Raw genomic sequence first — 16,474 nt, 5'->3', positions numbered from 1 at the left:
CCTCTCCACGGGAGCGAGTCCCCCCCATGCCCTCCCCACGGGAGCGAGTCCCCCCCATGCCCTCCCCACGGGAGCGAGTCCCCCCCATGCCCTCCCCACGGGAGTGAGTCCCCCCATGCCCTCCCCACGGGAGTGAGTCCCCATGCCCTCCCCATGGGAGTGAGTCCCCATGCCCTCCCCACGGGAGTGAGTCCCCATGCCCTCCCCATGGGAGTGAGTCCCCATGCCCTCCCCACGGGAGCGAGTCCCCATGCCCTCCCGTCCCCCTGTGTGAGCGAGCCCCACACCCATTCTTTCTTCATGACTGCAGATGTCCTGCTCGCTGTGTGTCCACAGCATCCCTCGAAAGTGGAAACATCTCTATGATTACTCTATCAAACCCCTACCAAAGCTTTAAACTCAAGCAGCCAGTCATCCCAGAAGACGGGCTATCAGATTCAGACGTGGCCCAGAAGTTTACTGAGCAGGAGTACAGACCCTTTCTCGACAAGCTATTTTTAATTAAAATGACAGAGCACTGCTCCTTGTAATTAAATGCTACTTTAAGGTAATTACATTCAACAGTAAGAATGTGGGCCTTGTGCGAGAGCGAGGAGATGTTGTTGGAAGGCCAAAGTTAATAGCTTTGTAAAGTTACACTGCCTGCGCAGCACAGGAACAGGCCATTTGGCACATACTCCACTCCTCATATCACCCACCCCTCCCCCAACACCACCACCAGCAGAGTTCCCCCCTTCCTCTCTCCCTCGGGTGTTACCCCACTTCCCCTTCAGTGCATCTCCCCTTCGTGGCTTTCCTCTGGTTTCCTCTCACAGTCCAAAGAAGTGCAGCTCAGGTGAATCGGTCACGCTAAATTGCCCCGTAGTGTCAGGTGCATTAGTCAGAGGGAAACGGGTCTGGTGGGTTACTCGTCCTAGGGTCAGTGTGGACTTGTCGGGCCAAAGGGCCTGTTTCCACACTGGAGGGACTCTAATCTAATCTATTCTTTCATCTCAAGCACTCTCTGTGGGTGCAGGTTCCACGGGGCCTGGGTCTAGGCCTCGCCCATTCAATTAGGTCACAATTGAGGTCTCAATTCTCGCTTCCTTTCAATCCCCTGCCTCTCCTCCTTGGCTGTTGTAAATCTATCGAGGAGAAAGTGAGGTCTGCAGATGCTGGAGATCAAAGTTGAAACTTTATTGCTGGAACAGCACAGCAGGTCAGGCAGCATCCAGGGAACAGGAGATTCGACGTTTCGGGCACAGGCCCTTCTTCAGGAATGAGCAGAGAGTGTTCAGCAGGAGAAGATAAAAGGTAGGGAGGAGGGACTTGGAGGAGGGGCATTGGAAATGTGATAGGTGGAAAGAGGTCAAGGTGAGGGTGATAGGTCGGAGTAGGATGGAGGCGGAGAGGTCAAGAAGAAGACTGCAGGTCAGGAAGGCGGTGCCGGGCTGGAGGGATTTGGCTGAGACAAGGTGGGGGGAGGGGGGATGAAGAAACTGGTGAAGTCCAAGTTCATCCCCTGTGGTTGGAAGGTTCCCAGTCGGAAGATAAGACGCTCCTCCTCCGACCGTCGGGTTGTTGTGGTTTGGCGGTGGATGAGTCCAATGACCTGCATATCCTCGGTGGAGTGGGAGGGGGAGTTGAAATGCTGTGCTACAGGGTGGTTGGGTTGGTTCGTCCGGGTGGCCCAGAGGTGCTCTCTGAAACGCTCCGCAAGTAGGCGGCCTGTCTCCCCAATATAGAGGAGGCTGCAGCGGATGCAGTAGATGATGTGGGTGGAGATCACATTAACAACCCAGCCCGCCAGCACCTTCTGTGGGAGAGAATTCCACGAGCTAACATTGGTATTGTTTCTCTTTGTCTCTGTATTTTTTGAAAAGGGAGTCCGTCTTCCTGCTGTGATCTGTAGTCCTGGCCTTGCCTGCAAACACAGAACCTCCACAATCCACCCTGTCGAATCCCCTCTGTTTTAATAAATCCACCTTCCCATTCTTCCCAATACAAGTAAACAACAGTCAAACTATTCAGCCTTGTTTCATTGGATTAGATTGGGTTCCCCTACAGTGTGGAAACAAGTCATTCGGCCCAACAAGTCCACACTGACCCTCCGAAGGCTAACCCACCCAGACCCATTCCCCTGCCTAATATACCTCACACTATGGGGCAATTTAGCATGGCCAATTCACCTAAACTGCACATCCTTGGACTGTAGGAGGAAACCCATGCGGACACAGGGAGAATGTGCAAACTCCACAGAGACAGTTGTCCCGAAGTGAGAATCGAATCCGTGTGCCTGGCGCTGTGAGGTAGCAGTGCTAACCTCTGAGCCATCGTGCCACCCAGGATAAACCCTTCATTCCAGGGATCATAGAATCCATCCAGTGTGGAAGCAGGCCATTCAGCCCATCAAATTCACATCCCCACCCCCCACCCCCACTCCACGTAACCTATCCCTGTAACCCATGGCCAATCCACCCTAACCTGCACATCCGTGGACACTATGGGACAATTTAGCAGGGCCAATCCACCCTAACCTGCACATCCCTGGGCACTATGGGACAATTTAGCATGGCCAATCCACCCTAACCTGCACATCCCTGAGCACTATGGGACAATTTAGCACGGCCAATCCACCCTAACCTGTACATCCCTGGACACTACGGGACAATTTAGCATGGCCAATCCACCCTAACCTGCACATCCCTGGGCACTATGGGACAATTTAGCACGGCCAATCCACCCTAACCTTCACATCCCTGGGCACTATGGGACAATTTAGCATGGCCAATCCACCCTAACCTGCACATCCCTGGGCACTAAGGGATGTGCCTTGTCGATGGTGGATCAGACGTTTGAGAGTAGTCGGGAAGTGAGTTACTCACTGTAGTGTTCCCAGATTCTGACCAAAGTATTTATATGGGCCTGTTTAATTTTTATCAGACCCCTGTCACTCTCTGCCTAATCCCCTCTCCTACCTCTGGGAGAATGGGAGGGACTGCAAATGCTGGAGAACAGAGTCAAGAGTGCGGTGCTGGAAAAGCACAGCAGGCCGGGCAGCATCCGAGGTGCAGGAGAGTCAACATTTCGGGCATAGCCCCTTCTTGATGAAGAGCTTTTGCTGGAAACATCAGTTCTCTTGCTCCTCAGATACTGCCTGATCTGCTGTGCTTTTCCAGCACCTCACTCCCTGCCTAATCCCCTCTCTTATATCTGCTTAAAACTCTCTCTTATCTCTGTTTAAAGCCCCTCTCAGCTTAAACCCCTCTCTGTCTGCCTAACTACTTCCTATTTTGCCTAAATGCCCTTTATCTCTGCTTAAAGCCTCCCTTATCTCTGCCTAAACCCCTCCTCTCGTTCTCTTTCTGCCTAAACCCATCCCTCTCTCTTTTTTTTCCTTTATCAAACTCCCTGGCTGAGGATTTGGCCCCCTGTCAGCTGTCCTGGTTTGGTCTTCAGATTTGCTGAACAAAGCTCCCCACAATATTCTGGGACGTTGAGCATTACTGGGGGGATGTACTGGGAGCGTGACATCGTGAGCCTGCAGTCGAAGCTAATCTCTATGCCCTTGCTTCCTCTCCTGCCCCAGCAGCGCTGGCAGGATGGACAGAATGACGGACGATGCCCTGAGGCTCCACCTGCTGAAGCGAGGCCTGGACCGGGCCGAGGAGCGGGACGACGTGGTGGCCAAGCGGCTGAAGATGGAGGGCCACGAGGCGATGGAGCGGCTGAAGATGCTGGCCCTGCTGAAACGCAAGGACCTGGCCGGCCCCGAGATGCCCCAGGACCTGGTGGTCAAAGCCGAGCACCAGAAGGCGGGCGAGGAGAAGCTGAACGGCAGCCTGAAGCCCCGCCTGGAGATCCGCAGCATGGGCAAAGCAGGCAAGGAGAACATGGGGGACGAGCCTGTCGACATGAGCGCCCACAAGAGGTAAAAGCCCTCAGCACAGGGCCACGGGAGAGTGTGTGTGTGTGTGAAAGAAGGTGGGGGCAGGGAGTGGGTCAGAGGTCAGGAGATGTACCTCACGGAAACAGACCCATCAGTCCACACCAATCCAATATCCTAAATCGCTCTAGTCCCGTTTAGAGTCATAGAGACATACAGCACAGAAGCAGAGCCTTCAGTGTAACGTGTCCATGCTAACCAGATATCCCAAATTAATCTTGTCACATTTGTCAGCACTTGGCCCAAATCTCTCTGAACCCTTCCTATTCATATACCCACCCTTTTAAATGTTGTCATTGTACCAGCCTCCACCACTTCCTCTGGCAGCTCATTCCACACACGCATCACCCTCTGTGTGAAAAAGTTGCCCCTTAGGGCCCTTTCCCCTCTCACCCTAAACCTATGCCCCTCTAGTTCTGGACTCCCCTATGCTGGGAAAAAAGACCTTGTCTATTTACCCTATCCATCCCCCTCATGATTTTATAAACCTCTAGAAGGTCACCCCCTCAGCCTCTGACGCTCCAGGGAAAACAGCCCCAGCCTATTCAGCCTCTCCCTGTAGCTCAAACCCTCCAACATCCTTGTAAATCTTTTCTGCACCCTTTTAAGCTGAACAACGCCTTTCCTGAATTGAGCACAGTAGTCCAAAAATAGCCCAACCAATGTCCTGTACAGCCGCAACATGACCCCCCGACTCCTATACTCAGACCAATAAAGGCAAACATGACAAATGCCTTCTTCACTACCCTGTCTACCTGCGACTCTAGTTTCAAGGAACTATGAACAAGGTCTCTTTGTTCAGCAACACTCCCCAGGACCCTGCCATTAAGGGCATAGGTCTTGCCCTGATTTGCTGTACCAAGCCCTGTGAGGATTCAGATCCTGTCGATGTGGAGGGTGATGATATAGACTAGCTCACAGCACATGGAGTCTGTACCTTAATTTGGAAGGTATGGGGTGGTAACAGAGAGCGCACGAGTGTTTTGAATTGATTGTTGGGATGTGGGCGCAGCACTTATTATCCATCTCTAGTTACCCCTTGAGAAGGTGATGGTGAGCTGCCTTCTTGAACCGCTGCAGTCCACATGCCGTCGGTTAAACCACAATGCTGTTTGGCAGGGAATTCCAGAAAATGCCAGTGAAGGAGCGTCCAAGTGAGGATGGCGGACGTGGCTAAGAGGAAACTCGCAGGGGCTGGTGTTCCCATGTTTCTGCTGCCCTGGTACTTCCAGGTGGAAGTGGTCGTGGGTCTGTCTGGAAGGTGCTGTCTGAGGATCTTGGGTGAATTTCTGCAGTGTGTCTTGTAGGTGGTACATACTGCTGCCACTGAGCGTCGGGGGTGGAAGGCTTGGATGTGGTCCCAGTCAAGCGGGAGGCTGCTTTGTCCTGGATGGTGTTGAGATTCATGAGCGTAGTTGGAGCTGCCCCTTTCCATGGCAAATGTGCACCCCTCACTAGTCTTCACTGACAAATGGGAGTCTCCCTTCTAACACTTGCACCTCTCCCCTCAGCTGAGAACTTTATGCATTCTGCATAGAGTCACAAACCGGTTAATATCCACCACCTGCCTGCCTGCAGTTAATGTGGACAGACCAGCTCACACGAGTGCAGGGTTTGGGTGGGACTGGGGGGAGAATCTTCTGCAAGACAGGGGCGTGATGTGTGTCTTCCTCGCTCCCCTGCAGCGACGCGGATAGAGAGCGGAGCACCCCCTCGCCGGACATCATCGTGCTGTCGGACAACGAGGCGTCCAGCCCGCGGGCCAACGGCAGGTATGAAGACCGCCACAAGGTGGCGAACCTGGAGCTCTTCAAGGTAAGCGGCCAGCCGTACGTCCGAACTCCCCACTCCGCGTGGGTGAAATGCTGCCACCTCACTCCCAGCCAACCTGTGTATGTGCCAACAAGAACTGGGCGCACTGGTGTGGTGTCCAGCCGTATGTGACAGCGGGTGTATGTGTGTGTGAGCGGGTGGGTGTGTGTGTGAGCGGGTGCATATGTATGTGAGCGGGTGCATATGTATGTGAGCGGGTGTATGTGTGTGTGAGTGGGGGTATGTGTGTGTGAGAGCGGGGGTATGTGTGTGTGCGCGGGTGTATGTGTGTGAGAGCGGGTGTATGTGTGTGTGAGCGGGTGTATGTGTGTGTGAGCGGGTGTATGTGTGTGTGAGCGGGTGTATGTGTGCGAGCGGGTGGGTGTATGTGTGCGAGCGGGTGGGTGTGTGTGTGAGCGGGTGTATGTGTGTGTGAGCGGGTGTATGTGTGCGAGCGGGTGGGTGTATGTGTGCGAGCGGGTGGGTGTGTGTGCGAGCGGGTGGGTGTAATGGTGGGAGTGTGCACGTACCTGTTTCAGTGCGTGTGTGTGTGTGTTTCTGCGCCAGTGTATACAGGGGAGTGTGTGTGTGTGTGTTTCTGCGCCAGTGTATACAGGGGAGTGTGTGTGTGTTTGTCTATGGGTGTGTGTGAGCGGGTGAGTGTAATGGTGGGAGTGTGCACGTACCTGTTTCGGTTTGTGTGTGTTTCTGCGCCGGTGTATACAGGGGAGTGTGTGTGTGTATTTCTGCGCCAGTGTATACAGGGGAGTGTGTGTGTGTTTGTCTATGGGTGTGTGTGAGCGGGTGAGTGTAATGGTGGGAGTGTGCACGTACCTGTTTCAGTGTGTGTGTGTGTTTCTGCGCCAGTGTATACAGGGGAGTGTGTGTGTGTGAGCGGGTGGGTGTATGTGTGCGAGCAGGTGGGTGTGTGTGCGAGCGGGTGGGTGTAATGGTGGGAGTGTGCACGTACCTGTTTCAGTGCGTGTGTTTCTGCACCAGTGTATACAGGGGAGTGTGTGTGTGTGTGTTTCTGCACCAGTGTATACAGGGGAGTGTGTGTGTGTGTGTTTCTGCGCCAGTGTATACAGGGGAGTGTGTGTGTGTTTGTCTATGGGTGTGTGTGAGCGGGTGAGTGTAATGGTGGGAGTGTGCACGTACCTGTTTCGGTTTGTGTGTGTTTCTGCGCCGGTGTATACAGGGGAGTGTGTGTGTGTATTTCTGCGCCAGTGTATACAGGGGAGTGTGTGTGTGTTTGTCTATGGGTGTGTGTGAGCGGGTGAGTGTAATGGTGGGAGTGTGCACGTACCTGTTTCGGTGTGTGTGTGTGTTTCTGCGCCAGTGTATACAGGGGAGTGTGTGTGTGTTTGTCTCTGGGTGTGGGTGAGCGGGTGGGTGTAATGGTGGGAGTGTGCACGTACCTGTTTCAGTGTGTGTGTGTTTCTGCGCCAGTGTATACAGGGGAGAGTGTCTGTATTTGTCTCTGGGTGTGTGTGAGCGAGTGAGTGTAAAGATGGGAGTGTGCATGTACCTGTTTCGGTGTGTGTGTGTGTTTCTGCGCGTGTGTGTGTGTGTGTGTTTCTGCGTGTGTGTGTCTGCGCGTTTGTCTATGGTTGTGTGTGAGCGGGTGGGTGTAATGGTGGGAGTGTGCATGTACCTGTTTCAATGTGTGTGTGTGTGTGTGTATTTCTGCGCCAGTATATACAGAGGAGTGTGTGTGTGTTTGTCTATGGGTGTGTGTGAGCGGGTGGGTGTAATGGTGGGAGTGTGCACGTACCTGTTTCGGTGTGTGTGTGTGTTTCTGCGCCAGTGTATACAGGGGAGAGTGTGTGTGTGTGTGTGTCTGCGCGCGCGTTTGTCTATGGTTGTGTGTGAGCGGGTGGGTGTAATGGTGGGAGTGTGCATGTACCTGTTTCAATGTGTGTGTGTGTGTATTTCTGCGCCAGTGTATACAGGGGAGTGTGTGTGTGTTTGTCTATGGGTGTGTGTGAGCGGGTGGGTGTAATGGTGGGAGTGTGCATGTACCTGTTTCGGTGTGTGTGTGTGTTTCTGTGACAGTGTGTACAGGGGAGTGTGTGTGTGTTTGTCTATTGTGTGTGAGCGGGTGGGTGTAATGGTGGGAGTGTGCACGTACCTGTTTCGGTGTGTGTGTGTTTCTGCGCCGGTTTATACAGGCGACTGTGTGTGTGTTTGTCTATGGGTGTGTGTGAGCGAGTGAGTGTAATGGTGGGAGTGTGCATGTACCTGTTTCGGTGTGTGTGTGTGTGTTTCTGTGCCAGTGTATACAGGGGAGTGTGTGTGTGTATTTCTGCGCCAGTGTATACAGGGGAGTGTGTGTGTGTGTTTGTCTATGGGCGTTTGTGAACGGGTGGGTGTAATGGTGGGAGTGTGCACGTACCTGTTTCGGTGTGTATGTGTGTTTCTGCACCGGTGTATACAGGCGAGTGTGTGTGTTTCTGCGCCGGTGTATACAGGGGAGTGTGTGTGTTTCTGCGCGGTGTATATAGGGGAGTGTGTGTGTTTCTGCGCGGTGTATATAGGGGAGTGTGTGTGTGTGTGTGTTTCTGCGCCGGTGTATACAGGGGAGTGTGTGTGTGTGTGTTTCTGCGCCGGTGTGTAGAGGGGAGTGTGTGTGTGTTTCTGCGCCAGTGTATACAGGGGAGTGTGTGTGTGTTTCTGCGCCAGTGTATACAGGGAAGTGTGTGTGTGTGTTTCTGCGCCAGTGTATACAGGGGAGTGTGTGTGTGTGTTTCTGCGCCAGTGTATACAGGGGAGTGTGTGTGTGTGTGTTTCTGCGCCAGTGTATACAGGGGAGTGTGTGTGTGTTTGTCTATGGGTGTGTGTGAGCGGGTGAGTGTAATGGGGGGAATGTGCACGTACCTGTTTCGGTGTGTGTGTGTTTCTGCGCCAGTGTATACAGGGGAGAGTGTGTGTGTGTGGGTGTCTGCGCGTTTGTCTATGGTTGTGTGTGAGCGGGTGGGTGTAATGGTGGGAGTGTGCACGTACCTGTTTCAATGTGTGTGGTGTGTGTTTCTGCGCCAGTGTATACAGGGGAGTGTGTGTGTGTTTGTCTAGGGTGTGTGTGAGCGGGTGAGTGTAAAGGTGGGAGTGTGCACGTACCTATTTCGGTGTGTGTGTGTTGCTGCGCCAGTGTATACAGGGGAGAGTGTGTGTGTGTTTCTGTGCCACTGTATACAGGGGAGTGTGTGTGTGTGTTTCTGCGCCAGTGTATACAGGGGAGTGTGTGTGTGTGTTTGTCTATGGGTGTGTGTGAGCGGGTGAGTGTAATGGTGGGAGTGTGCACATACCTGTTTCGGTGTGTGTGTGTTTCTGCGCCAGTGTATACAGGGGAGAGTGTGTGTGTGTTTCTGCGCCAGTGTATACAGGGGAGAGTGTGTGTGTGTTTCTGTGCCACAGTATACAGGGGAGTGTGTGTGTGTGTTTCTGCGCCAGTGTATACTGGGGAGTGTGTGTGTTTGTCTATGGATGTGTGTGAGCGGGTGAGTGTAATGGTGGGAGTGTGCACGTACCTGTTTCAGTGTGTGTGTGTGTATGTGTTTCTGCGTCAGTGTATACTGGGGAGTGTGTGTGTTTGTCTATGGGTGTGTGTGAGCGGGTGAGTGTAATGGTGGGAGTGTGCACGTACCTGTTTCAGTGTGTGTGTGTTTCTGCGACAGTATATACAGGGGAGAGTGTGTGTGTTTGTCTATGGGTGTGTGTGAGCGGGTGAGTGTAAAGGTGGGAGTGTGCACGTACCTGTTTCAATGTGTGTGTGTGTTTCTGCGCCAGTGTACACAGGGGAGTGTGTGTGTGTTTCTGCGCCAGTGCATACAGGGGAGTGTGTGTGTGTGTGTGTTTCTGCGCCAGTGTATACAGGGGAGTGTGTGTGAGCGGGTGAGTGTAAAGGTGGGAGTGTGCATGTATCTGTTTCGGTGTGTTTGTGTTTCTGCGCCAGTGTATACAGGGGAGAGTGTGTGTGTGTTTCGGCGCCAGTGTATACAGGGGAGATTGTGTGTATGTTTTTGTGCCACTGTATACAGGGGAGTGTGTGTGTGTGTGTGTTTCTGCGCCGGTGTATACAGGGGAGTGTGTGTGTGTGTTTCTGCGCCAGTGTATACAAGGGGAGTGTGTGTGTGTGTTTCTGCGCCGGTGTACACAGGGGAGTGTGTGTGTTTCTGCGCCGGTGTATACAGGGGAGTGTGTGTGTGTGTGTGTGTTTCTGCGCCGGTGTATACAGGGGAGTGTGTGTGTGTGTTTCTGCGCCGGTGTACACAGGGGAGTGTGTGTGTGTTTCTGCGCCGGTGTATACAGGGGAGTGTGTGTGTGTGTTTCTGCGCCGGTGTATACAGGGGAGTGTGTGTGTTTGTTTCTGCGCCGGTGTACACAGGGGAGTGTGTGTGTGTGTTTCTGCGCCGGTGTATACAGGGGAGTGTGTGTGTGTGTTTCTGCGCCGGTGTATACAGGGGAGTGTGTGTGTGTGTTTCTGCGCCGGTGTATACAGGGGAGTGTGTGTGTTTGTTTCTGCGCCGGTGTATACAGGGGAGTGTGTGTGTTTGTTTCGGCGCCGGTGTATACAGGGGAGTGTGTGTGTGTGTTTCTGCGCCGGTGTATACAGGGGAGTGTGTGTGTGTTTCTGCGCCGGTGTATCCAGGGGAGTGTGTGTGTGTGTTTGTGCGCCGGTGTACACAGGGGAGTGTGTGTGTGTGTTTCTGCGCCAGTGTATACAGGGGAGTGTGTGTGTGTGTTTCTGCACCGGTGTATACAGGGGAGTGTGTGTGTGTGTGTTTCTGCGCCAGTGTACACAGGGGAGTGTGTGTGTGTGTGTTTCTGCGCCGGTATATACAGGGGAGTGTGTGTGTGTATATGTCTGCGCTGGTATACACAGGGGAGTGTGTGTGTTTCTGCGCCGGTGTATACAGGGAGTGTGTGTGTGTGTGTTTCTGCGCCGGTGTACACAGGGGAGTGTGTGTGTGTGTGTTTCTGCGCCGGTGTATACAGGGGAGTGTGTGTGTGTGTGTTTCTGCGCCGGTGTATACAGGGGAGTGTGTGTGTGTGTTTCTGCGCCAGTGTATACAGGGGAGTGTGTGTGTGTGTTTCTGCGCCGGTGTATACAGGGGAGTGTGTTTGTGTGTTTCTGCGCCGGTGTATACAGGGGAGGGTGTGTGTGTGTTTCTGCGCCGGTGTATACAGGGGAGGGTGTGTGTGTGTTTCTGCGCCGGTGTACACAGGGGAGTGTGTGTGTGTGTTTCTGCGCCGGTGTATACAGGGGAGGGTGTGTGTGTGTTTCTGCGCCGGTGTACACAGGGGAGTGTGTGTGTGTGTTTCTGCGCCGGTGTACACAGGGGAGTGTGTGTGTGTGTTTCTGCGCTGGTGTACACAGGGGAGTGTGTGTGTGTGTTTCTGCGCCGGTGTACACAGGGGAGTGTGTGTGTGTGTTTCTGCGCCGGTGTACACAGGGGAGAGTATGTGTGTGTTTCTGCGCCGGTGTATACAGGGGAGTGTGTGTGTGTTTCTGCGCCGGTGTATACAGGGGAGTGTGTGTGTGTGTTTCTGCGCCGGTGTATACAGGGGAGTGTGTGTGTGTTTCTGCGCCGGTGTATACAGGGGAGTGTGTGTGTGTGTGTTTCTGCACCGGTGTATACAGGGGAGTGTGTGTGTGTGTGTTTCTGCGCCGGTGTATACAGGGGAGTGTGTGTGTGTGTTTCTGCGCCGGTGTATACAGGGGAGTGTGTGTGTGTTTCTGCGCCGGTGTATACAGGGGAGTGTGTGTGTGTTTCTGCGCCGGTGTATACAGGGGAGTGTGTGTTTGTGTGTTTCTGCGCCGGTGTATACAGGGGAGTGTGTGTTTGTGTGTTTCTGCGCCGGTGTATACAGGGGAGTGTGTGTGTGTGTGTTTCTGCGCCGGTGTATACAGGGGAGTGTGTGTTTGTGTGTGTGTGTGTTTCTGCGCCGGTGTATACAGGGTGTGTGTGTGTTTCTGCGCCGGTGTATACAGGGGAGTGTGTGTGTGTGTGTTTCTGTACTTCATGATAGCACAGGACAACTGTGTCTGGGTAAAATAAATTAAAAATCACACAACACCAGGTTATAGTCCAACAAGTTTATTTGGAAGCACTAACTTTTGGAGCACCGCTCCTTCATCAGGTGATTTCGGAGCACTCTGAAAGCTAGTCCATCCAAATAAACCTGTTGGACTATTACCTGGAGTTGTGTGATTGTTAACTTTGTCCACCCCAGTCCAACACCGGCACCTCCACATCATGGGTTAAAAAAGAGATAGGTTCCGTTTGCTCAGTAAACCATAGATTCCAACCTTTAGAGCCCATCAGGCCTGTGTTTAATCCTCTTCACCATAAAATAGGTCCTTTATTGATTGTTGGGTGCTTCAGGACATCCTGTCTGACAGGAATTAGAGAAAAGGAAGTGTAGCTTTTAGAAATTTCCCAGGGCGTGTCAGGATGCTGGATCTGGGATTCCCAGCCCAGCATTGCTGCTGTCACACACCCTGTCCTGCTTTAGGCTGTAGGTGTCAGAGCCATCACAAGGCTGGGTGTGTACAGTGGAGGCTCAGGGCTATTTACGATCTGAACCCAACAGAGCAAGCTTTTGCCTCAAAGGTAACACCGGGCCTGAAACCCACACAAGACTATCTCAAAGGGGTGGCTCATTGGTTAGCACCACTGCCGCACTGCGCCAGGGACCCGGGTTCGATTCCACCCTCAGGCGACTCTGTGTGGAGTTTGCACATTCTCCCCGTGTCTGCGTGGATTTCCTCTGGGTGCTCCGGATTCCTCCCACAGTCCAAAGATGTGGATTGGCCATGCTAAATTGTCCCATAGTGCCCAGGGATGTGCAGGTTAGGGTGGATTGGCCATGCTAGATTGTCCCATAGTGCCCAGGGATGTGCAGGTTAGGGTGGATTGGCCATGCTAAATTGTCCCATAGTGCCCATAGATGTGCAGGTTAGGGTGGATTGGCCATGCTAAATTGTCCCATAGTGCCCATAGATGTGCAGGTTAGGGTTGATTGGCCATGCTAAATTGTCCCGTAGTGCCCAGGGATGTGCAGGATAGGGTGAATTGGCCATGCTAAATTGTCCTGTAGTGTTCAGGAATGGGCAGGTTAGGGTGGATTGGCCATGCTAAATTGTCCCATAGTGCCCATAGATGTGCAGGTTAGGGTGGATTGGCCATGCTAAATTGTCCCATAGTGCCCAGGGATGTGCAGGTTAGGGTGGATTGGCCATGCTAAATTGTCCCATAGTGCCCAGGGGTGTGCAGGTTAGGGTGGATTGGCCATGCTAAATTGTCCCATAGTGCCCAGGGATGTGCAGGTTAGGGTGGATTGGCCATGCTAAATTGTCCCATAGTGCCCAGGGATGTGCAGGTTAGGGTGGATTGGCCATCCTAAATTGTCCCGTAGTGCCCAGGGATGTGCAGGTGAGGTGCATTAATCAGGGGTAAATATAGGGTAGGGGTGTGGGTCTGGGTGGGTTACTCTTCGGAGGGTCGGTGTGGACTTGTTGGGCCGAACGGCCTGTTTCCGCACTGTCGGGATGCTTTGACACCCCAGCCAAGTATCGCTCTGTCCTGTTTGGAGTCACATGAGTGAGGTTGAACCTGTGACTTCTTTCCCTTGGCATGTCAGACTCGGATACATTGGCAATATTTAAAAAAGGTTTGAAGGGAAATCTCCGTCCGGCGCTGTGAACAATCTGAACAGGACGGTCACAAGCCTGAATCTCCGTTTCTGTCTCTGTCTCACTTTCACCTTCCTTCTGATTTAACATCAGGACCTCCCTCTCATTACTTAGGTCAACAGGATCACTGCAACTGGAGGCCATTCAGCCCCATCCTCCAGCCCGTTACACAGAAACTAAGGCCATTCAGCCCCATCCTCCAGCCCGTTACACAGAAACTAAGGCCATTCAGCCCCATCCTCCAGCCCGTTACACAGAAACTAAGGCCATTTAGCCCCCTCCTCCTGCCCGTTACACAGAAACTAAGGCCATTCAGCCCCATCCTCCAGCCCGTTACACAGAAACTAAGGCCATTCAGCCCACTCCTCCAGCCCATTACACAGAAACTAAGGCCATTCAGCCCCCTCCTCCAGCCCGTTACACAGAAACTAAGGCCATTCAGCCCCATCCTCCAGCCCGTTATACAGAAACTAAGGCCATTCAGCCCCCTCCTCCAGCCCGTTACACAGAAACTAAGGCCATTCAGCCCCCACCTCCAGCCCGTTAGACAGAAACTAAGGCCATTCAGCCCCCTCCTCCAGCCCGTTATACAGAAACTAAGGCCATTCAGCCCCCTCCTCCAGCCCGTTATACAGAAACTACGGCCATTCAGCCCCCTCCTCCAGCCCGTTACACAGAAACTAAGGCCATTCAGCCCCCTCCTCCAGCCCGTTATACAGAAACTAAGGCCATTCAGCCCCCTCCTCCAGCCCGTTACACAGAAACTAAGGCCATTCAGCCCCCTGGTCCAGACCATTACACAGAAACTAGGGCCATTCAGCCCCCTCCTCCAGCCCGTTACACAGAAACTAAGGCCATTCAGCCCCCTCCTCCAGCCCGTTACACAGAAACTAAGGCCATTCAGCCCCCTCCTCCAGCCTGTTACACAGAAACTAAGGCCATTCAGCCCCCTCCTCCAGCCTGTTACACAGAAACTAAGGCCTTTCAGCCCCCCTCCTCCAGCCCATTACACAGAAACTAAGGCCATTCAGCCCCCTCCTCCAGCCCGTTACACAGAAACTAAGGCCATTCAGCCCCCTGGTCCAGACCATTACACAGAAACTAAGGCCATTCAGCCCCCTCCTCCAGCCCGTTACACAGAAACTAAGGCCATTCAGCCCCCTGGTCCAGACCATTACACAGAAACTAAGGCCATTCAGCCTCCTCCTCCAGCCCATTAAACAGAAACTAAGGCCATTCAGCCCCCTCCTCCAGCCCGTTACACAGAAACTAAGGCCATTCAGCCCCCTCCTCCAGCCCATTACACAGAAACTAAGGCCTTTCTGCCCCCCTCCTCCAGCCCATTACACAGAAACTAAGGCCATTCAGCCTCCTCCTCCAGCACGTTACACAGAAACTAAGGCCATTCAGCCCCCTCCTCCAGCCTGTTACACAGAAACTAAGGCCATTCAGCCCCCTCCTCCAGCCCGTTACACAGAAACTAAGGCCATTCAGCCCCCTCCTCCAGCCTGTTACACAGAAACTAAGGCCATTCAGCCCCCTGGTCCAGCCCATTACACAGAAACTGAGGCCATTCAGCCCCCTCCTCCAGCCTGTTACACAGAAACTAAGGCCATTCAGCCCCCTCCTCCAGCCTGTTACACAGAAACTAAGGCCATTCAGCCCCCTGGTCCAGCCCATTACACAGAAACTAAGGCCATTCAGCCTCCACCTCCAGCCCATTATACAGAAACTAAGGCCATTCAGCCCCCTCCTCCAGCCCATTACACAGAAACTAAGGCCATTCAGCCCCCTCCTCCAGCCCGTTACACAGAAACTAAGGCCATTCAGCCCCCTGGTCCAGACCATTACACAGAAACTAAGGCCATTCAGCCTCCTCCTCCAGCCCATTAAACAGAAACTAAGGCCATTCAGCCCCCTCCTCCAGCCCGTTACACAGAAACTAAGGCCATTCAGCCCCCTCCTCCAGCCCATTACACAGAAACTAAGGCCTTTCTGCCCCCTCCTCCAGCCTGTTACACAGAAACGAAGGCCATTCAGCCCCCTCCTCCCTCCCGTTACACAGAAACTAAGGCCATTCAGCCCCCTCCTCCAGCCCGTTACACAGAAACTAAGGCCATTCAGCCCCCTCCTTCAGCCCGTTATACAGAAACTAACGCCATTCAGTCCCCTCCTCCAGCCCGTTACACAGAAACTAAGGCCATTCAGCCCCCTCCTCCAGCCTGTTACACAGAAACTAAGGCCATTCAGCCCCCTCCTCCAGCCCGTTACACAGAAACTAAGGCCATTCAGCCCCCTCCTCCAGCCCGTTACACAGAAACTAAGGCCATTCAGCCCCCTCCTCCAGCCCGTTATACAGAAACTAAGGCCATTCAGCCCCCTCCTCCAGCCCGTTACACAGAAACTAAGGCCATTCAGCTCCCTCCTCCAGCCCATTATACTGAAACTAAGGCCATTCAGCCCCCTCCTCCAGCCCGTTACACAGAAACTAAGGCCATTCAGTCCCCTCCTCCAGCCCGTTACACAGAAACTAAGGTAATTCAGCCCCCTCCTCCAGCCCGTTACAGAGAAACTAAGGCCATTCAGCCCCCTCCTCCAGCCCATTACACAGAAACTAAGGCCATTCAGCCCCCTCCTTCAGCCTGTTACACAGAAACTAAGGCCATTCAGCCCCCTCCTCCAGCCTGTTACACAGAAACTAAGGCCATTCAGCCTCCTCCTCCAGCCTGTTACACAGAAACTAAGGCCATTCAGCCCCCTCCTCTCGCCCGTTACACAGAAACTAAGGCCATTCAGCCCCCTCCTCCAGCCCATTACACAGAAACTAAGGCCATTCAGCCCCCTCCTTCAGCCCGTTACACAGAAACTAAGGCCATTCAGCCCCCTCCTCCAGCCCATTACACAGAAACTAAGGCCATTCAGCCCCCCTCCTCCAGCCAATTACACAGAAACTAAGGCCATTCAGCCCCCTCCTCCAGCCTGTTACACAGAAACTAAGGCCATTAAGCCCCCTCCTCCAGCCTGTTACACAGAAACTAAGG

At 53.4% G+C, this 16,474-nt stretch overlaps 2 protein-coding genes across 5 annotated transcripts in view; one reads left to right on the top strand and one right to left on the bottom strand.

The window, feature by feature from the left end:
• The window catches only part of LOC148135325 (uncharacterized), a 94,175-nt gene extending 91,862 nt beyond the window's left edge, over positions 1–2,313 (bottom strand). The window contains exon 1 of the mRNA XM_087985121.1: positions 2,303–2,313. Within this exon, the coding sequence (XP_087841247.1) occupies positions 2,303–2,313 (11 nt within the window). The remainder of the gene's footprint in view (positions 1–2,302) is intronic.
• A 1,258-nt stretch (positions 2,314–3,571) lies between these two features.
• gatad2b (GATA zinc finger domain containing 2B) overlaps positions 3,572–16,474 on the top strand; it is an 87,131-nt gene continuing 74,228 nt past the window's right edge. For all 4 annotated transcript variants that reach the window (XM_087985073.1, XM_087985072.1, XM_087985074.1 and 1 more), the window contains exons 1-2: positions 3,572–3,910; positions 5,611–5,740. In XM_087985073.1, the coding sequence (XP_087841199.1) occupies positions 3,582–3,910; positions 5,611–5,740 (459 nt within the window). In that variant the 5' untranslated portion in view covers positions 3,572–3,581. The remainder of the gene's footprint in view (positions 3,911–5,610; positions 5,741–16,474) is intronic.

The sequence above is a fragment of the Chiloscyllium plagiosum genome, unplaced genomic scaffold (assembly GCF_037043375.1).
Source record: "Chiloscyllium plagiosum isolate Xiang-an unplaced genomic scaffold, Cpla_swu_hap1 HiC_scaffold_50, whole genome shotgun sequence".
NCBI lineage: Eukaryota > Metazoa > Chordata > Chondrichthyes > Orectolobiformes > Hemiscylliidae > Chiloscyllium > Chiloscyllium plagiosum.
This window is presented reverse-complemented; position numbering and strand designations above follow the sequence as displayed.